Genomic DNA, 22,371 nt, shown 5'->3' on the forward strand with positions numbered 1-22,371 from the left:
ATATTTAGTTGGATACTTCTGTAACGTGTCCCCACAGTGCCATCCCAGGATTCTGAAATATAGTACAGGTTGCAGCCCTCTTCCACAAAATAGCTACTTTCTTTTGCATCACCCCCAGCACCTGAGCTGCTGTTGCACAATCAGTAAGTCCTCCAGAAATGATTTTTAATGAAATGTACACAGTAAAAATTGCTACTACGAAAAAGTGAAAAAAAACTAACCAAGCAAATAGATCAGTAGAAAAATATCTCAGGTGTTCACTGCAGGAGTTCTGCAGGGGCAATTCAGGTTCTTCAGGCTTCACAGAAATTTCATTCTTAACTGCAAGTTTTAAAAGAGGAACCATTTCAATTACAAAATCACACATATAAACCCTAATCAAAAATAGCTGCCCTGTTTCACTCAATACATTTTATAAAGCAGTATTTTTAAAATAAAAAGGAATTTTTATAGATTTCAATCTGTGAAGCATGAAACTACCCAGGTGAGAAAGCAAAATTAAAACACTACATACAAGTTACTCCATGGCATCCTCTTTTCAACCAGATTCTACTAACTTTGTGATAGGTGTGCTTCAAAATGCATTCAACTGAGTTTACTTATTATTTACAGGTAAATGTCAGAGACAGAAAATGCATATGAGATGAGTCTTCAGTAAGTAGCTGCATTGTCAAAGCATCTGATGGTTGTGTTGTTTTTTGGTTTGGGGTGTTTGGGGGGTTTTTTTTGGTTTTTGTTGTTGTTGTTTTTGTTTGTTTTGCAGCTGCTCATCCTCAGAGCAGAGCTGAGATGACTGGATGAGACATGGTTAAGACCAATAAGAAGGCTGCTAGACAGGGGGTGATGAGCAGCTGCTCTACTTCCACTGAGAACCAAAATGAGAAGAGGCTGCAAAAGGACTCTGGTCCCAGACGGTTACACATTTCACTTCCAGGAAGAACTCTGGCACCTGCAGGGGATGGGAGCCATTGGAATGTTACAAAACAGACTCACTCATCTTGCCTAGATACTGAACAACATTTTAAAAAAAGGACGGGTGTACTGATCTCGTATCATCTGGAGTATGAGCTTATCCGTGATAATCCTGAAAGCATCTTTCAGGTCCATTTTAAGAAAAATACCTTAATTTTAAAAGGTTTTCTACTAGTAACCCGGGTCTAGAAAAATCATAAATAGTCACTGGCAAACAATGATTCCAGTAGAATTTAATTGCAGAAATTGGAGTCTGTCCTTTTACAAGCCAAATTAAAGCAATTTAATTATCTTAAGTGTTTAGATGCTGGCAATACACATAATACAATACAGGTGAAGAGTTTAGAAATGTGACGTCTCATTGAAGCACTGTCACTAATTATCTGTGTCTAAAACTCTAAAATAGAAAGGGGCTTCCCTGGTGGCGCAGTGGTTGAGAGTCTGCCTGCCGATGCAGGGGACACGGGTTCGTGCCCCGATCCGGGAGGATCCCACATGCCGCGGAGCGGCTGGGCCCGTGAGCCATGGCCACTGAGCCTGCACCCCGCAACGGGAGAGGCCACAACAGTGAGAGGCCCGTGTACCGCAAAAAAATTAAAAAATAAAATAAAATAGAAAGGATAGCCAATCTGTTAACTTGAAGAAGTGAAATAATTTGTATGCAAGTGTTTTGCAAACCACAAAGACTCAAGGTTAATTAATGGCTCTGGCTTTTAGACAATCACACAGCACAAAGCATGAATAATTCCATTCAAATGACTAAGAAGCTAGGCTGCCAAAAAAAAAACCCCCAAAACAAAAAAAACCTGTGCTTAACCACAACACTGCATTTGTCCCTTGTGCACATTTTAAACCTTTGAGGACAAGCTTTTCCTTCACAGGTATAGAACGTATGTTTCCCTTTATTTTATTCACACTTGTTTTCTTCAGACTACGTTTAACAAGGATTACATGTTCCTTATGGTATATAGCATACAGTTAATCCTCAACAAATAAAAGGCATAAGTGGAAAACCAACTTAAAAATGTATAAACACAATTTTTGTAGAATCTCAGTTAGAATTTTTCTAACCCTTGGAAACCTGCTTTTCACTCACCAGTATTTGAGAAACATGTTTTCCAGTATTTTATCACAACACTCATTTTTTCCATTGTCAGTGGTTCAGTTAAAGTAATATCAGCTCCGTGACCTGAAATACAACCTAAGAATCTTTGTATTAAATATTGACCTCATGATTTCTATTTAGGGAAAAAGCAGATAATATATCCAACAGGCACATACCTTTAAAGTTCTCAGGGATTATAAAAACAAAGAGCAAATGTGTATTTTTTTTCTTGCCAGATCTGAAAGGGAAAAAAAAGTTTAAAATGAAGCAAAATCATCGTTCAAAAAATTGGGATTCAAACATTTAGCTCATTAGGAACAAACTACACTAGAGTGACTTTCTTTATTTCATTAGAATTTAAAATGGTGGCATTAATATGGAAGTTTAGTGACAGTACCATCTCAAATCAGTGAGGGAAAAGATGGAATTTTTTTTTTTTTTTACAGTTCATAAAAGAAGAGATTGTGTTTTTATTTCTTGCAGTTGCACGAAGAGGCTTCTGAAGTGTGTGGCTGGGGTAGACAGTACAATTACAGATTATTTGAAAAATATGAGGGAGGGGAACATTCTCCCGAAACTGATGCTTGCTCTGTTTGGAGCTTTATTTATAATAGATGCTTTAGCTTCTCTACTTCCTTTTAATGGGCAAGAAAATCCAAAATTTGAGTCTTCAGTCAAACATACCCCTGGCTTCTCTGAGCAGGAGTGCAGTCTGTTAATAAGAACAGTCTTTTTATGTTTCATTTCTATGGCAACCACAAATGCCTGGCCCTCCACGACTGGGGAAGTGGTAAGTGAGAGAATAGGTGACTTTTTAAAAATAAACTTTAATTTTAGAATAATTTTGTATCTACAGGAAAAATATGAACATAGTAGAGTTCCCATATATCCCAAACACAATTTCCTGTACTGCTAACATCTTACATTAGTTTGGAATATTTCCAAATATTCCAAATTAATGAGCCAATATTGATACATTATTATTAATTTAAGTTCATTCTTTATTCTGATTTCCTTAGTTTTTCTTAATGTACTTTCTTTTTCTATGCCAGGATCCAATCCAGGATCCTACATTACATTCAGTCATTATATCTCCCTTAGGCTACTCTACATTGTGACACTTTTGCTGACTTTGTTTCTGATGATCTTGACAGTTTTGAGAATACTGCTCAGGTATTAGGTAGAATGTAAGATGGACCACTTTTATTCTTGCTTTAAATGAGCCACAATCTTATCCAGATTCTTGATCTAACCACGTTTCAAGAAATTTAAGGAAAAGAGGAATATTGTTTTTAATGCTATGGGAATGAAATCAGAATGTGGGAAATTTTATAAAACAAATGACCCAGGCTTCCCTGGTGGCACAGTGGTTAAGAATCCACCTGCCAATGAAGGGGACACGGGTTCGAGCCCTGGTCTGGGAAGATCCCACACGCCGCGGAGCAACCAAGCCCGTGTGCCACAACTACTGAGCCTGTGCTCTACAGCCCGCGAGCCACAACTACTGAGCCCATGTGTCACAACTACTGAAGCCCTCACGCCTAGAGTCCGTGCGCTGCAGCATGAGAAGCCACCGCAATGAGAAGCCCACACACTGCAACGAAGAGTAGCCCCTGCTCGCCGCAACTAAAGAAAGCCCGTGCGCAGCAAAGAAGACCCAACGCAGCCATAAAAAAATACATAAATGTATTAAAAATATATATATAACTCAGAATATTAACTAAGTTAATTATGTCAAACAAGTATCAACAGGATATTGCTAAAAGGGGACAATCACCCAACTGAGCTCTATTCAGGCTTGACTGTATTCTATGAATTCTGAAAGAGAAGAGAGGAAAGAACACCGCTTCTGTGAGGAAATGAGAAGCTCAGGCAGAAGTACTGCCGTCAAAATAGGCACGGGTAGGAGGGAGGATGGGATCCGACAGGCAGACTGAAGTGGCAGTAAGGCGCCTTAGCACACGGTGGGGTGTGGACCATGGAAGTGCGGAGGCGAGAATGACGCCTGTGTGTCACAGTGTCCACAGTGTGAACCTTTCCCATCTATTTTGTAAGGGATGAAAAGCGTGGGGTATAACAGGGGTATGAAAAATGGGATGAGGTGGGAGGGACAACAGACTGAACACATAGAAACATATTGGGTAGTTTGGTCCAGCTTCTGGAATAAAAAATACTTTGTGGATTCACGAAAGCAGCAAGTTATCATAAGTTAAAATAGTCTAGAATTAGAGAATTTTTTAAAAAACAGATTCTTTGCTTTTGGAAATAATCCTGTGTCTATTTTTTTTAATTGATCTTACTGACAGGAAAATAGGTTAGATTTGGATATGTGGATTTTTATACCCCGATGACTTTGAAATTTCAAGCTTCACATCAGACAGAGTTGGAATTCCTGGACTTTTGTCATTAGCACAGAGTCGATTACCAACCCAAACACCTCCTCTGTCAGGGAAGCCCTAGTTGTGCAGGAAGCCCAGCAATCAACAGAGTTCCCAGAATCCAACACTCTGGTCCAGAGCTCAGCTTCTCATTCACATTCTGTACCAGTTAATAAGCTAACAGAGTTACCAGTTCCCAGGATCACGAAAAAAGGTCCTCTTTCCAATGAATGAATGAATGTTCCTTAAAACTAAGCAACACCAAAACACAACAAAAATCTCCTTTCTCCACCCCAACTAATACCACTTCTTTCATATACCGAAACTAAACTGCAGGTTCTGAGGCCTTAGAAGCACCTTCTCAATTGGGGTCTCCAGAGTTTTAAAAATCTGCAGTTCTCTGGGGGGCAATTTACTTATCCTCGTGTTTCATGGCATACACTGTTTAAATGACGTGACGGACCCTGAGACTCCACTCCACATGCGAGACTGGATGTTGACGCTCTAGTGTCCACTCCTAGCCTATGCCCAGTACTCTCTGGAACTGGAGGCCGCCGTAAGCTCGAACTGCAGCAGTGGCCGTTCCCAGCCTTGTCCCCACCCCTAAGTCTGGCAGCTGGAAAAAAAAATCATATAAAAGTGTTTTGAACTGAATTGTATGCTCTGATGATCAAAGAACCTCAGGAAAGATCTGGCTGGCCGCTGAAATCTGTCATCTAATAGGAGGACCAAAATGTTCTTCTAAGTCCCTATGAAGCCGGGGGAAATCTCTAAAGGCACTTCCTTTATAGCCACAGGGACGTCAAAGGACAAAAGCCAGTGTCATTTTTGGGTTGCATCCTTCTTGAGTACGGTTATCCATTATGCAACCTGTGGACCCAAAGCAGCCAAATTAACCTGGTGTGGTCGATTTGGGACTTGTAACAAATAATATCCTTTATTAATTACTTAATGAATTAAAACAACCATTTTCAGTGAGAAAATTGAGAGTTTTACTGTAAATATGAAAACACCGAGTTCACTTGCTACTAACAGGGCACCTGTGATAAAATGCAGTGAAGTTCTGAGTTGATTCTGGTCAATAGTGAAGGTTGGTATGCCCCATCCCCACTATGCTTTTTGTCAGGAGAGTTTCTGCTGTGACCCTTCAAGTCAGGTTCACCACATGACATGATGCTAGACACAATAAACATCTAGAATGTTCCTCAGTTCCTATTTATAGAATAATGTTTTTAGTAAAACTACTTAGATGTTTTGTTGTTATAGTGTTTATGTCAAGTATTCAGGTCATGCAAACTGGCTGGTCAGATGTACTGAGAAGTACTGTCAAGTCAAGGATGTTCTGGAATTGGGGACATAGCAGGACAACTTATTAGACCCTTGTGGCTCACAAGATTGGGTTTTCTTGGTGACGTAATAAGTTAACTGATCACACAACCGAATCTACATGGGAAAAAATAAAATCAGATTCAAACTTGATTTGCCGACTGAGCTGATAGAACCACATTCTGCATTCCTTTCCTATCGCTGCACTGCTCTGAGCTCACGAGAATCACAGAGTTTGAGGAACTGCAGAGACAGTTCATGGACCAGAAAATCACAATGCCAAACAGGATCCATACACTGTGGGTGAGTTTGAAACAAACTCTAATGTTCTGCACTGGCCTTTGTAAGGCAGTGCCAGGATGCATCTGAATTACCAAGTAGCTACACTTCTAATGTGGTTCAGTTTTAAGAACTGACCTGAAAGAAGGGTCAAATACTCCTGAAATTCTGGAACCAAGCACATGAATCCTGAGACCATCTTAAAATATTTTACCACTGGGTGGTGTCTGAGTTCATCTGGCTCAATAAAAATGTGTTCATGAAATGAAATCAAATTAGGGAGTACTACCAGGAATGTCAACCTATAATTGAGATGTGCCATAATTCTTGAGGATGTCAGGCTACAAAGTACCATTATTTATACAAATGATTAAAACTGATTAATGATTAGCTCCAAGCTGAAACCACAGTTCTTCTATAAGAATAAATTTTAACATCTTTTTAAGGAGCCTGCTTGCATTTTATCCTAAAAGAAGCTTAGTACGATAGCTGAAAGCTCTGTCCCTTTTTCAGAGAGGAACGCAAAAGCTAGAACTCATGGTCTGCCCTAGAACAGCATGGTCACCCACCCACACCTAGAGCAAAGTACTGAATAGCTGCTATCAGTCAAGACATATACTGGATATTGGGACTAGCATAATGAGACCAAAAAAGAAAACCAGGGGTATTCCACAAATTATTCTCTTTCTCTTTTCAAAGAAATGCTTTTACAGCAAAACAGCAGAATTACCATATGCCTGTCTGTACATTTATTTCCTTCATCTATCTTCTTCTCTCTGCTAACACATCTTAAGCTATGTTATTCAGACAAAGAAAGCAGCAGTGGGGAGAATACACAGAGGGGAGTATCAGACAGAGGTTTTCTCCTCTACCCTCCCAGCTGTTAACAACTGTGACTAGACATAAAGCTTGTTCTTAAACAGAACTTTAATCTCATCCTGTTCAAAATGTAGCCTCAACCATGAGCGAACACAAAGCCTTTACCACACTTGGAGAGGCACGGCTAGACTCCTGCTCCTGGACTGGAGAGAGATCAGCCACAGCAGCTTGTCCACTGCTCCTCCAAAATGATACGTTTCAGTTAAAGTAAGTCTGGCATCTATGGCATGTCCGAATTGTAAAGGGGCTTCAACAGAGAAGCCAAATAATTACAGACTTTTAGAAAGAACACGAAGGGAAGAGTGAAGAGTTCTAGTCTGAGTTTTGTGAAAACAAGCCATGTGGTCTCAGGCAAGTCACTTCAGCCTCAGGTTTCTAATCTGCCAAGTAGGAATGATGAAGCCCTGCCTTCCCTCCCTCATAAAGGTGTTGTAAATTTTTTAAAATATTAATACTATACAAATGAGATACTACTATAAGCCTCCAATCAGAGCTACTCTATCAATAGATTTTTTGAAAAGGTGTATTAATAAAATAGGCATATCTTCAGAAGGAAGATGGTTCACTACATGTTTTGGAAGTGAAATCCTCTTTGAGGTAATTTGCCTGGTTTGTCTAGAGTTCATATTCCCAGTAGAAGGCCAAAGAAATGCAGAAGACCAACCGTTCTAAGAAACCCCAGGAGCAGTGTCTTTCTGTCTGTCTTTAACAAGTAACCCAGTGTCTCTGGCTTCTTCCCAGTCCCACCTGTCTTTTCCCCTAACATAATATGTATGCTTGGTCCTTTTTATTCTGGAATCACAATATTTCTCTGAACTTTCTCCTTTGGTCTAGAAAGACCTCTCCTCTAATTATGAGATGTCCTTATATATTCCAAGAGTATCTACAATTACACTTCATCAAGCCTTCTCACAGAAGGGAAACACATTCTATCTCACCTAACCCTGTTTAAAAACATCCTAAACAGCTCAAAATCCTATGTAAACAGGCACAGAGGAACCAAAATCTTTCACCTCTAGACTCCAGATCTCCAGAGTCGAGTGGGTCAAACAGCAGCATAACTTCTATGGAACTACCGGGTGAAACGAGAATAATGCATGTGGGCTTAAGAATCCGCCTGCCAATGCAGGGGACATGGGTTTGAGCCCTAGTCTGGGAAGATCCTACATGCCAAGGAGCAACTAAGCCCGTGCGCCGCAACTACTGAGCCTGCGCGCTACAGCCTGTGAGCCACAAATGCTGAGCCCGTGAGCCACAACCACTGAAGCCCATGTGCCTAGAGCCTGTGCTCTGCAACAAGATAAGCCCCTGCTCACTGCAATTACAGAAAGCCTGTGCGTAGCAACAAAGACCCAATGCAGCCAAAAGCAAATAAATAAATAAAATTAAATTTAAAAAAAAAAAAGAAGAAGGGCTTCCCTGGTGGCGCAGTGGTTGAGAGTCCCCCTGCCAATGCAGGGACACGGGTTCATGCCCCAGTCCGGGAAGATCCCGCATGCTGCGGAGCGGTTAGGCCTGTGAGCCACGGCTGCTGAGCCTGCGCGTCTGGAGCCTGTGCTCCACAACAGGAGAGGCCACAATAGTGAGAGGCCCACGTACCTCAAAAAAAAAAAAAAGAAAGAAAAAAAAGAAAGAAAAGAAAAGAATAATGGACGTGGTATTGACCTGGACTCAGCAGATCCAGAGATCTTCATGGCTCTATCACATTAGACATCTCTTGAAAGAGACGCCTTCAGCCCAGAGCGATCATGACCCAGAGATACAAGTGCTCACCTGCTTTAGTGTCTACTATAAGAATTAATGAACTCTGAAACAATATGCCATGTTAATGACATAGTTATTAAAAAGGAGTACCTACTGAATTAAGGGAAGCATTATATACCAAATAAATTTATATGACTAATTCTTATATCCTCACCCACACCTATTACCTTTAAGTTAAAATGTTAATTCTTATAATAGGAGGTCAAACTGGCAGTAAGAACAAAAACATATATAGGGCTTCCCTGGTGGCGCAGTGGTTGAGAATCCGCCTGCCGACGCAGGGGATACGGGTTCGTGCCCCGGTCTGGGAAGATCCCACGTGCCGCGGAGCGGCTGGGCCCGTGAGCCATGGCCGCTGAGCCTGCGCGTCCGGAGCCTGTGCCCCGCAATGGGAGAGGCCACAACAGCGAGAGGCCCGCGTACCACAAAAAAAAAAAAAAAAAAAAAAAAAACATATATAGAGATTCTACCCTTGAAAATATCCCTCATCTTAAAAATCAAAGTAGAATTGTATCATCTTTTAAGAATTTTTATAGAAGCAGGTTTTAATAAAAACTATTCTAGGGACTTCCCTGGCAGTCCAGTGGTTAAGACTTCGCCTTCCAATGCAGAGGGTGCAGGTTCAATCCCTGGTTAGGGAGCTGAGGTCCCCTATGCCTCATGGCGAAAAAACCGAAACATAAAACAGAAGCAATACTGTAACAAAGACTTAAAAACGATCCACATCAAAAAAAACCTTAAAAAAAAACTATTCTAAAGATTAAACAGAGTCAAGATTTTGAAGTTTACCTAATTAATTTGACAGCTTCCAGCTCCTCGGCAGTTGGTAAAGGAGTCAACTTCAGAAAAACCATGTTGAACGTGAAATCATCCACAAGTGCTGCTGCCTTCTTCACATCACTAATGGTGACGGTGACTTCTGCTGAATTTGAAAAGAATTTCTGTACAATATCAGCCAGGTACTGAACAGTGACATTGCCAACTAATAAGAGGTCTATTTTTGCCTGAAAGAAAAGGAAAAAAGCAGAAGCATCACACAATTAATGTCTGGGCATAGAGAACATGCCGTCATGTATGAGAAGATAAATAAAGGTTACAAATAGCCAATGACTGACTATTCAGCTATACTGAATGGTCAACTATATGCATACCTCAAGGGCAGGAACTATTGATTTCATGTCCTTAGAACCTAGGGCAGTGAATGGATCTGAAAGTCATGCTATTTTTTAAAGTTTTGCCTACAAATACTATTCTACTGTGGTTTTCCTACAAGTTTCTTTCTCATCCTATTAACAATAGATAGGATTATTTCTATAGGCCCAGTTTCCCAATCCCCCTTCCTGCTGGAAAACCTGTTTACTAAGGAGAGAACCAAGCTGGTGACTCTCCCACATGATTTATTTTGATGAAACACATTCCGGAGAACAGAGAAAGATTTAAATTCCCTGATCCGAAGAAATACTCAAATCAAGTCCTTTCTTTGAATGGAATATACATGCTATTCATATCTGAACATTAGGAACCGAAGAGGCTCTTTATTTCCATTTGGGGATATTTTCAAGCACATTTGATTAGAAAAAATATAATTTCCATCTTCATCTTTTATTTCTCCATGTTTTATTCTGTACAGATATTAATCACAATCCACTTAAAATGACAAAGAACAGCATTACTGAATATGCCAAACTTCTCTTAGTAGTTTCAAATGCCATATATATGTATGTAAGTGTGTATGTGTGTATGTATGTATAGAAGTTTTGGGGAGCTTCATTCTGATCCATTGATTTATTTGGCTATTCCTGGTTAACAGAACACAGTCTAATTACTAGCTCTTTATGTTTTATATTTGCTAGAGCATATGGTTCCCTCCTTGCTATTTTTCACTTTGGTTCTTAGATATTTTCCCACAATGTCTCTTCCCACAGAATTTTATCAACAGCTTGTCAGGTTCCATAAGGAACCCTGTTAAAATTTTGATTACAGTTGCATTTATTTTAAAGATTAATTAGGGAATATCATTATGTATTATGTCTCCCTATTTAGGAAGTATGACTCAGAGAAATCAGATCTTTTCTTATCTTCTTCAGTTTTATAGTTACTTTCATATAGATTTTGCAAGTGTCTTCACACATTGATTCCTAGATTTTTCAAGATTTCAGAGTCATTGTGAAGGGGATATAGTTTCTCACTACATTTTCTGATTGATTATAGCTGACATAGAGAAAATGTACTGATTTCTGTGTAAGGAATCTGCTGAAAGTACTTTCTGGTATTCTCCATTTAGTTCCAGTACGTTTTTTTTTTTTGGCGGTACGCGGGCCTCTCACTGCTGTGGCCTCTCCCGTTGCGGAGCACAGGCTCCAGACGCGCAGGCTCAGTGGCCATGGCTCACGGGCCCAGCCGCTCCGCGGAATGTGCGATCCTCCCGGACCGAGGCACGAACCCGTGTCCCCTGCATCGGCAGGCGGACTCGCAACCAGTGCGCCACCAGGAAAGCCCTAGTTCCAGTACTTTTTAGTTGATTCTTCTGAGTTTCCTAGATAGGTAATCATATGGTTTTCAAAAATGACATTTTTGTCCCTGTCTCCAGAATTTATGCCTTTTACTTATTAACCTTAAAGCACTGGCTAGGACATTCACAACGACGGTAAACAGCAGGATCACTCCTGCTGTGGATGAAGAATGCTGTGGGCATTCTTGCCTTGTTCCTGACTTTAGTGGGAATATTTCAAATGTTTTTACTACTACATGATAATGAAGGTCAATACCCTTTATCAAGCTAAAGAAGTTTCTTTCTATTTGGAGGCTAAGAATTTGAAATCAGAAATGGGTGTTAAAATTTACCAAATGCTTTTTCTGTATCAACATGATCACATTTTTTTTCTCCTTTCATCTGTTAGGTAGTGAATTACATTAATAGATTTCCTAATGTCAAGCCATCATTGCATTACTCGGATAAACTCATACTTATTGCAAATAGATTCAGTTCATTCATATTATTTTAGATTTTTGCATCTATGTTCGTAAGTAAAACTGGATAAAATTTTGTTTTCTTGTACTGACTTATCTGGTTTGGGTGTCAAGGTTATGCCAGCCTTGAAGCAACAGAAAGCTTCAAAATTATTCTACGGTCTTGAATATTTTATAAAACATATAAACTACTGGCTTCTTGAAGTTTAGATAAAACTTGTCTGTGAAATCTGAGCCTGAAGTCATTTATAAAGGTAGGTTTTTGACTACCTTTTACAGTTCCTTAATGCCTTTCTTAAGTGAATTTTATTCACATATATTTTTAAAAATCCATTGCATTTCTTTTCAAATGTATTAATTTTAAAATTTATACATTTATTACTTGCGTTGAGTTCATCTTGTTTGCTTTTCAACTAGAGATTAAATTTATTTATTTTATTTATTTATTTTTGGCTGCATTGAGTCTTCGTTGCTGCATGTGGGCTTTCTCTAGTTTCGGTGAGCAGGGGCTACTCTTGGTTGCCATGCACGGGCTTCTCATTGCGGTGGCTTCTCTTGTTGCGGAGCACGGGCTCTAGGCACGTGGGCTTCAGTACTTGTGGCTTGCGGGCTCTAGAGCGCAGGCTCAGTAGTTGTGGCACACGGGCTTAGTTGCTCTGCGGCATGTGGGATCTTCCCGGACCAGGGCTCGAACCCGTGTCCCCTGCATTGGCAAGCAGATTCTTAGCCACTGCGCCACCAGGGAAGCCCCAATTAGAGATTAATATATAATTAAATTTCTTTCTATCTTCTTTTTCTGGTAATGCTTTATTAGAGACTGTAGAACTATGTGGTCCAATATATGGTTATTTAAATTTATGTTAATTACAATTAAAGTGTGAAATCAGTTCAGTTACACTAACCACATTTCAAGTGCTCAATATCCACATATGGCAAGTGACTACCATTTCAGCATAATTATAGTTTCATCATTGCAGGAAGTTCTATTGAATGACGTCATCATCCAAATGGCACTTTGTTGCATCCTACAAATTTTGATATATTGTGGTCATGTTCATTCATTGCTAGTTTATATAATTTCAGTTTATACTTCCATTTTAACCTAAGAGTTATATTAAACTCCTATATAAAGATGTTAATTTTCAAGTGGATAGTGTTTTGGTTTTTAAAATTTTTTTTTGGCTATTGACTCATTTCTCATTTCAGTGCATTGTCAACAGTGGATGCACACTATATGACTTCTACTTTTTAGAATTGGTTGATATTTTCTCTGTGACTTAATACACAATTTTTAATGTTCCATGGATACTTGAAAACAATGTGTATTTTTCTGTTAGGCACACAGCCTCTACACAGCTTTCAGACTGAACTTGCTCCTTGCTTTCTTATTTTAGGTCTACTTGATCTTTCAGTTTATGAGGTAGATATATAAAACCTGCCCTCTCTAATTACGGTTTGTCGATTTATCAATTTCTCTAACTATAGACTCTATAAATAAACTATGGATTAGGTACATAAAGGTTCATAACAATTATATATATTCATATAAATATATAATAATACTTAATATATACTATATAATGATCTACAATGTTTATGTAGTATGTATTAACATATAAATATCATAATTATAGAGAAAAAACTATATATAAAATATATCTTTGTCCTTTTTAATGCTTTTCTCCTGAAATTTTATTTTTTTCTGATATACAACACTTAGTTTTTTTATACCTTTATTTTGAGCCTTTCTGTATCATTTTGATTTTGTATGAATTTTTAAAATAAAATATATTTGACTTTTTTAGGTTTTTTCCAATCTGAGATTTCAGTTTTTAATATAAGTAATTAACAAGTTTTTAAAAATTACTTACATTAATGGCACTAGTTAATGAACATTAACTAAGGTAATCAATGTAATGCAATTAATTGTGAAACATTCATAACTTATCATGAAATGGTCTTATTCCCTTCATTTGTTATTTCAAGTTTCCCATTTACTGTAATTTTGTTTCTTTTTTCCCACACTTTCTGTTAGCCTCATCAAATTTTCCTTTTTCCCTCCTGCTGCTTCTACAATACTTTGGGAGTTAAACTCCTTATTTATGTTATTTAAGTGGCATCAGGGCTCACAATTCAGTGCTAGCTTTATAGTCAAAATACTCCTACAAGTCAAAATCTGTTTGTCTCTGACCTTTGAAGATACTGGGCCATTTTTTTCTCACAACCAGAGTTGGAGATGAAAAGAAAAAGCTGCCTTGTTTTTCTTTTAGTGCTTTTGTTGTTGAGGTTGTTGTTGTTTGCGGTACGTGGGCCTCTCACTGTTGTGGCCTCTCCCATTGTGGAGCGCAGGCTCCGGACGCGCAGGCTCAGCGGCCATGGCTCACGGGCCCAGCCGCTCCGCAGCATGTGAGATCTTCCCGGACCAGGGCACGAACCCGCGTCCCCCGCATCGGCAGGTGGACTCACAACCACTGCGCCACCAGGGAAGCACGGTGCTTTTCTCTTATGCTGTGGATTCGGATCATTTCCTAGGATGTGTCTGGGGACGGACCTTACTCAGCCCACTTGGCACTCAGTGGATCTTTGGCTCTGGAAATTTCCTTCTATTATTTCTTTGATTATTTCCTCCTCTGTTGCCTTTGTCTATCCTTGGAAACCTTCTATTAGATGCTGGACATCCTAAATTGATCCTTCAAGTCTCAACTTCTGCAAGACTTAAGTTTATTGTTCATATCACCAGCTCAGGCTTTAGTCCTTCTAAAGACTTACAATTTCAGTTAATTTAACATGAATTGCTCATTTCTAAGACTTTTTTCTCTCTTTTGATAATTTATCACAACTTGCTATTTTTAGGACATGATATCCCCTGTGAACATACAAATTAGAAATTTTAAGTTTTTTCTATCCCCTTTATAATCTGCCTCTGGTATAGTTGTCTGGTGATCCTTGCTTATCCAAACATAAATATGACTCAAGGACTCAGCTGACATGTATGAGCAGTTTCCCCTGCAGTTGGGGTGGTCTGCTTCACCAGTCACTGTTTCTTCTAAACTGTGGGCTTGGTGTGAATGGTAGGGATGATGGAAGAAAGGCTGGACAGCAAAGTGGCTGGGACCAGCTATTTGTCAAAATATAGGCAGGCTTTACTCTGAAAACCAGTCACTTTGGTTTATTTCCCTCCTGGGCAGAGCTGTCTTTCCTTTCACCCTTGTCAGTTGTAGAGGTCTGGAAACTACCAATACCAGGAGCCCGTGTCCCACGTGGCGTTCATTTTCTTTAGAAAGAGCAGTGCCTGGGTTTGATTCTCTGGTTAAAAGTCTCGTTGCGGGCTTCCCTGGTGGCGCAGTGGTTGAGAGTCCGCCTGCTGATGCAGGGGACACGGGTTCATGCCCCGGTCCGGGAAGATCCCACATGTTGCAGAGCGGCTGGGCCCGTGAGCCATGGCCGCTGAGCCTGCGCGTCTGGAGCCCGTGCTCCGCAACGGGAGATGCCACAACAGTGAGAGGCCCACGTACCGCAAAAAAAAAAAAAAAAAAAAAAAGTCCCGTTGCTCTGGCTGTAGTAGGAGTGAAGGGGAAGAGCCCAGGGGTGAAGAAATCCAGGGCCCCAGCTGGCCCAGGGGTTCTGCCCACAGGTAATTCTTTACCAGGGAAGCACCCTCAGGCCCATTTCATCTTTGCTTCTGCTAACATTCTGCCTGCACTATCACTAGAATTGTTTTACTGGGGCATTTCTTCTCTATGTCTTTTATGCTGTGTTGTGTTTTGTTTTTTCCACTTTTGTTGTGGTAGCAATTTGATCCCATCTGCTTTCTAAATTTAGCTTTCCTGTGGATTTTTTTTTTTTTTTAATGTTCAGAGAGAGCTACTTTGTTCAAACCAAGATCCCATTAAGGACTATGAGTTGCACATGGTTGTTAAGCCTCCTGGGACTTTTAATTTAGAATATGCCCCTCACTTTTTTTTCTTTTCAATGATATTTACTTGCTGAAGGTATGGGCACACTGTTAAGTATCTCCTGCCAGGGAGACTGGGGTGGCTGGAACGTTGACAGGTGTGCTCAATTCATCATTGCCAGCCAATCCCACTCACCCACCCAACCCTATTTTAAACAGAACAAAAATTCAAACTCCTTGGCATGGCCTTTCATAGCCTAACATCAACCCATGTCACCAGCCTCATGTCCTTCTACATTCTAAGAAGACAGCATAACACTTTCAAATGACCTTTGAAATTTGGAATTTCTGCAGTAGAGAGTATCAGGAACCTTCTAGAGTGTTTCCTTTTCATTTTATAAACATTCCTCATTCCCAGTGGTACCTGGAGCAAGGTGGGACTCTAAGCCACCATGATGCTTTTGAGGGAAGAGTGTGAATCTCTGATATGGCACAGGATTTCTTCTAGACAATTACACTGCCTTTGAAGCAAATGCCAAGCATTGAAACAGTCATTAACGGCTGGTCATAAAAGGAGTGGTTATCTTTTTGTTTTTTAATTAACCAGGTTAACTGGAGCAACCTATGAATGTGCAAAAATAACCTACCTTCTACAGATGGGGTGACCATTTAATTTACCTTCCAAACTGAGACACTTGAGAAAGGGAGTGCTATTAATAATTACACTAAAAAAAAAAAAAAAAAAAAAAAAAAAAAAAAAAAACCTATAAACCACGATATCCCGGGCTATGAATCACCTGTAAACCTTTCTGTTAGAAAAGTTTCTTTCTTTCTCCTTTAGAACCTCCTGCCACTTTTATGCATCTGTGTAAATACGTTTGATGTCTATATAGTCTTGCCATAGATGCCGTGCTGGGAATTCAAGGTGAACAGACAAGCTCTCTGCCCTCCTGGGGCTTACATTCCAGGAGTCTTTTTTTTTTTTTTTTTTCTGCTGATAAGAAAGTATGGCTTTCAGTCCTTGGAACACAGGGAAAACAGTGGGTGAGCCTCAGTTCTACCAAAGCTATTACTGATCCTTTTTTGACAGTTTGATGCAGTGGGAAGAGGGCAAAGGCTTTCGAGTTACGCAGAACGGCGTCTGCCACATGTTCAGCCACTAACTAGTGGCTCTGAGTAAGATACTTATGTGACCCTCATCTGGGGGACAATAATACTTACATCACAAGACTGTTATAAGGAGTAATGTTTATACAATGCCCTGTACGTGGTAGTTATTGCCATGTGTTCTCAGGTAATACCAAACCTGAGCACAAAACCCATCAAATCAACCTGATGGGGAAGGGGAGATGGAGAGATAGAATTTAAAGGAAAATGTATCTATGTCAGGCAGTGAAAACAGCCCAAAACCAAACTGCTCTCTGCATTACCTGAGCCACGGGGCTCAGACACAGGGCCAACTGAGAAGCAAAGGTAAGTTTTGAACAACAGGCATCAGTTGCTAACTTGAGCCTTTTCCTGGATAGCACCTAGTGCTTCTGACCACATTCCCCTCAGAGGCCCAGTTCCCAAATTCTCCAGAATCGCTCAGCTAGTCTTGTGGAGAAAAGTCTAGAGCAAGCTTTGAAGGGCAGAACCCGGGTACTGAGGAGAAACTGAGGAGGGGGGGAAAGAGATCCGGAAAGGGATGAGAAAGCCAAGTATCACTGACCGCTCCTTCTGTGCCGGAATCAAAGGTTTTGCAGTGCCTGGCAGCAGGACACAGAGGGGCAGGAAGTAAAGCAGCCCTGGAAAGAACTGATTTGCTCTCCTGCCCAAGGCTTCCTTCCCTGCCCCACAAAATCATCACACTAGGAATGTTCCTAATCAGACAAATCAGAACACTGGCCTAGTCCACTATCCCCAAGTATCTCAAATCAACTGAATAGCTTCTAATCAACTTCAATTTGAATATTTATATAGTTAAAAATATCTTGTTGACGGTGTAATATGAGCACAGGTGATGAGAAGGATCCACAGATAAGAATAAAAGGAAAATGAATAAAACGTTCTAGTACATTAGGCTCTGGAAAACTGCTTTTAGTACCTCTAAGATTTTCACCGTGAACACCACGATTTGAACCAATGCTAGGTCTCCTTTGGTGGAAATTTTTTCCTATTTGAATTGCTTACTGCACTCTTTTAACAAAAGCAATACATATTCATTGTGGAAGGTTGGAAAATTCAAAACAGTCTAAAGAGAAAATAAAAAGCATCAAAGTCCAGCACTCAGGGATAAACACTACTACAACCTGCTGTAGATCTGTTAAGTGTGGGCAGTTTTTACAATGCGACGTCCTCATCACCAGTGCTCTTCATCCACTCTGATTTCTGAGATCAGAGGAAGACGCAGGGCACTCCAGCCTCTGCCATTTTTAAAACATTGGATTTCCATTTGCAATCTGTGGCAGGCTAAACCCTTAATTAGTAACAGCAGGTGCTGAGGTGCTTAAAGCAAATCACTCCTACATTTTAGTGAGCTGTTATTTATGTCACTCTTATCGCTGGGAGCAGCACTGACAACCAGCAGCAGCTGCAGGGCTGATGCCCTCAAGGGGCAATTGTTGGCCTCCAGTTTCCTCAGGAGTCAAGGGATTTAAGCAGCTCTATCTGGAGAAACTGAGTGAGCTGCTCTCCCAATGCAAACAAAAGGTTCAGTTGGGGCTTCAGACTCTTAAGGGTGGGAAGCCACAGTTATTTATGTACTACTCGATAATCAGATATTTTATTCAGAGTTCCATTTTGTGCAGCTTTGCCTAATCCTGCACCCCGAAAATCGTTTTTCCTCTGAGTTTAAATAGATGCCTCCATTTTTAAATAATTAAGAAAAACCTCTTAAACTCGGTCCACTCCAAGTGGTAGTGATTCGGTTCAGAACGCTTGTACTTAAGGAGTGAGGAGATTTAAGTATGCAGAACATTCTCAGGGGTAACAAAACTTAAGCAGCGCAGAAGGTTTCCCTCTCACATTTATCAAGACGTGAAATACTCAGGAGAAAGCCGACACCAGGTCACTTTGCTTTCTGGGGTCGGTGGGTTTTGTTTATGCTTCCTTCCTAGTGGGCTGCTAATCACCTTTCATTTTTATCGAAAACAGTCACCAAAATGATTCTGTGCGTCTGCCGAGGGGATGATAAATAAGGTACATCCAAAAGAGGCCAGGGGGCCTTTTGACTTCCAGGGAGGGTGGGCGGGTGTGCGAAGAGGGCCGACGCGTCTTCCCGCCAACGGCACGGTCTCTACACACGTCTGCCTGTTTGAGGGTCAGCGCGGAGAGGGCCGTACAAGGACACTGTGGACGCCACGGCAGTGAGCACAGCGAAAAAAGGCACCTCGAGCTGTGCAGACAAGAGAGCTGAAGATCAACTTTTCCACATTCAATATGTTGAATAAACTTTCCTACACTCAAACTGAAAAGTATGAATTCAACTTTCCTATACTCAGGCTGAAACCAAAGTTGTCACTCCCGTTTTTATCCGGCCACCAGCCCGAATATCTACCCTACGACGTCTTGCTCCCGCGTCGCCCCACCAACGGTCTGGGGCCGGGAAGATGGGTTTGGGTTGGCGAGAGTCAAGAGCTCGAGGGGGTGACTCTGTGACACAGTCCAGTCACCCTCCCTCCTCGGGCCTCCGCTCCGTTCTCGAGGTGGGGAGGCGCCCGCCGTGGGGCCCCTCGAGCGAGCCGGGGCGCCCGAGGAAGCGGCCGGGACTGGCTCGCGCCCCGCAGTGGCCGCCGGGCCGTCGCCAGACGTACTGGCCTGCGCCTGACTGGGTCGCCGCGCCGGCCCGCGCGCGGTTTTAAACGCAGCTGCCTCCCCTTCCTCATCCTCCGCCTCTTACCTGCTCAGGGGTTTGGCCGAGTCCCGGGCGGATAATTGAGTCCGCCATGGCCCGTTGCCCACGTGCAGGTCCTGAGGCAGCCTCGCCACTGGAGGAGCTCGCAGTCAGCCCGTCGCGTCCGCCGCCCGCCGCGCGCCAATGGCTTCGTGCCCGAAGCTGCTGGGCGCCCGCCCCCGGCCCGCCCTTAAAGTGGCCCTGCCGCCCACCGCTGCTCCGAGGGTCCCGGCCGGACCGGGGCCGGGAGAGGGCTTCCGGGGGTGGGGGTACCCAGGGGACGGGGATGGGCCGCCCCAAGGTGCCCTGCAGGTCCTGAGGAGACCCCGTCATTGGCGCGCTGCCCACCCAAAGTTCCATTCCACGTGCCCCCGGTACATCACACAGCTCAGGCCTCGGGTGGAACTTCCACTCCCCGCCTTCGGGCGGGTGGCGGGGCGCAAGGGCTTGTCTAAAAGTCTTCAGAGTGTCTTATGGGAACTCTTTCAAGTTTAAATATTAGGAATTAGCAAACTAGATTTTTTTCTTTTTCCAAGACAAACATGAGAGGACAGGGAAGGTTGAGGACTGTTACGGTACTTTCTTTCCAAACTACTAAGAAGCTAAAAATTTTAGAAGCATTTCATGTTGTCCTGTGAGTCAACAAGTATTGTCCTTATTTTCTCAAGTGAGAAATCTCCAGGTGGTGGCCGCTATGTAATCCGCTTTGTTCGGCCTCGCTAGACATTTTATGGAGATCCACCGAGTGCCAGGACCTGTAGGGGATCCTTCCTCTTGTCTTTACTACTGTTCCCATTGCTAAAAGTCGGTGGGGGTGAGGGGGTGATGGTATCTTATGGTGTTTGTCATTCTGGATTTGCCTAGACTCTTGACATTACTTGAACATGTAATATGCACATGCTCTACTTGAACCACCATCTCTGATCTCTGGGCAAGCCTCCTGTTTCCTGAGCAGGTGGCAGTGTGTTCTGATTTAGATCATGACAGCATGCAAAAATATAGTGGTTGTCTACGATTTTCATGGGAAGAAAAGCGCAGATAAATTTCTGATGGGATCGTTCTGCACTATTTTTGGAAGTAAATGTACACATTTTAATAGATACGAATTTTGGTTCTTGATTGCTTTTCCACCTACTCAGGAACTGAGAGTGTCTAGCTAAACATCTGTGAAGCAGTTAGTTTGCCCAGCAATATCAGCAGAGGTGAAATCATGCCCAGGCATTGGGGTAGGGGTGAATTGAGGCAGCTTTGAGCACTTCCCCCAGTCTGGTAATCAGTTTTGCCTTGACCTAAAGGTCTAGATTAACAAGTCTGATGCTAAAAGTGACAAAGACATTGTGGAAACTGACACAGACTCATTGCTTTTAAATTTGAGTGGCCGATGCCCCTAAGCTTATGTGAGAGGAAGTAATCAATCCTGTGTTGGAGGAAGCAAAAAGATAATAAAGCTCTTCAGTATCAAGAATATAAGATCCAAGCTCCATAGAACCAGATGAGATATTTGAATAATTTCCAATCTCTTAAAAGAAAGAAAAAGAAGCCTACTTTGTAAATGAGCAGGCATCTACATCATAAAACAATGACTCTCACTGGGGGCGATCTTTGTCTCCCAAGGGACATTTTTTCATTGTCACAACAGGCATCTAGTGGGTAGAGGCCAAGGATGCTGCTAAACATCATACAATGCAGAGGACAGCCTCCCAGAGCAGAGAATTAATTATCTGGCCCCAAATGTCATTAGCACTGAGGTTGAGAGGCTCTACTATAAACCTTCTGAATTACAGCAAGGAATTATAAACCATTTAATTTCTTTATCACATTTAACATTCTTGAATCATACTCATTTTTATTATTGGAGACAAATGGGTAGATGGACTCTTTCTGTGTTTCCCTACAGTAACAATATGCTACTTATATTCTTGATCGAAAACTGAATACCAAGAATCATAAAATGTAATTATATGTAATTCTACATAGAGAAATATATTTTAAAATTTGCATTCAAAATTAACAATTCAAACTGCCTCTTAGAAAATGGTTTTCCAGTCACTTAAAATTATTAGCATTCATAGCATATGCATTACATTATTTCCCCCAAAACTAAATTATGATTATATATTTTTCACAATATGCAAATTACAAATAGATTTGTAAGTAATACAGTACACATGGTGTCTTCAGATGAACTCATGAAGAACCTATGCTTAAAATATTTGGAAATTTTCCATCCAGCTATTTTATAGGAACTGTTCTATATAAGCTATGTTCAGTATTGTTGCTTACCTGGCTTGTTCTCAGAATCACAGAAATTTAGAACTCAATAAGAACCTAGAGATTACCTAATTGTCCTTTCCTTTCAAAGATGCTGAGGCCCAAAGAATGTTCTCATAAGTGGCTATGACTGTAACTACAGAAGTTGAAAGCCAGAGGATTAACTAATTTCAATCATTTTTACTAATAATTTCTTACATTTATTAATGCACTGAACTCACTTTTAAAATGCATATACTTTCAAACACTATGCTTGCAATATTTTTGGAGTATTAAATCCAAGAGTCTACCATAACTTGACTAACCATTAAGTTCCATTATACAATTATAAACAAAGATATTTTCATAATGTTAACTGAGGAAGGTGATTTTTGCTTCCACTTTTGCCATCTTCCCCAAGCTCCTTTCAGGCAATTCATCATAGAATAACCAGAATAATCTTTTAAAATATGTCAGAATATTAACTCCCTCTCTCAAAACCCTCCTGTCAGAAAAAAATCCAAATTCTTTTCCATGTCTAACAAGGCTTTATACCATCTGACTTCATCCACTTTACCTCTCACCATTGTTATGACCTTTCATGACCTCTCGTCACACTGCCTTCTTCTTCCTAAAATACCAGGTAAGTACAAAGCTAGAATACTTTGCCCTTGTTCTT

General features: G+C 41.1%; 1 protein-coding gene across 2 annotated transcripts in view; it reads right to left on the bottom strand.

Annotated features, from left to right (window-relative positions):
- The window catches only part of SOHLH2 (spermatogenesis and oogenesis specific basic helix-loop-helix 2), a 40,397-nt gene extending 20,809 nt beyond the window's left edge, over positions 1–19,588 (bottom strand). Inside the window, exons 1-5 of one of the 2 annotated variants that reach the window (XM_067016895.1) lie at positions 19,449–19,582; positions 9,493–9,707; positions 2,254–2,315; positions 2,069–2,173; positions 222–321 (exon numbers count right to left, since the gene is read on the bottom strand). In XM_067016895.1, the coding sequence (XP_066872996.1) occupies positions 222–321; positions 2,069–2,173; positions 2,254–2,315; positions 9,493–9,707; positions 19,449–19,496 (530 nt within the window). In that variant the 5' untranslated portion in view covers positions 19,497–19,582. Of the gene's footprint in view, positions 1–221; positions 322–2,068; positions 2,174–2,253; positions 2,316–9,492; positions 9,708–19,448 lie in introns of both variants that reach the window. The other variant, XM_067016896.1, reaches the window with a different exon arrangement.
- Positions 19,589–22,371: the final 2,783 nt, after the last annotated feature.

The sequence above is a fragment of the Kogia breviceps genome, chromosome 16, assembly GCF_026419965.1.
Source record: "Kogia breviceps isolate mKogBre1 chromosome 16, mKogBre1 haplotype 1, whole genome shotgun sequence".
NCBI classification, from domain to species: Eukaryota; Metazoa; Chordata; class Mammalia; order Artiodactyla; family Physeteridae; genus Kogia; species Kogia breviceps.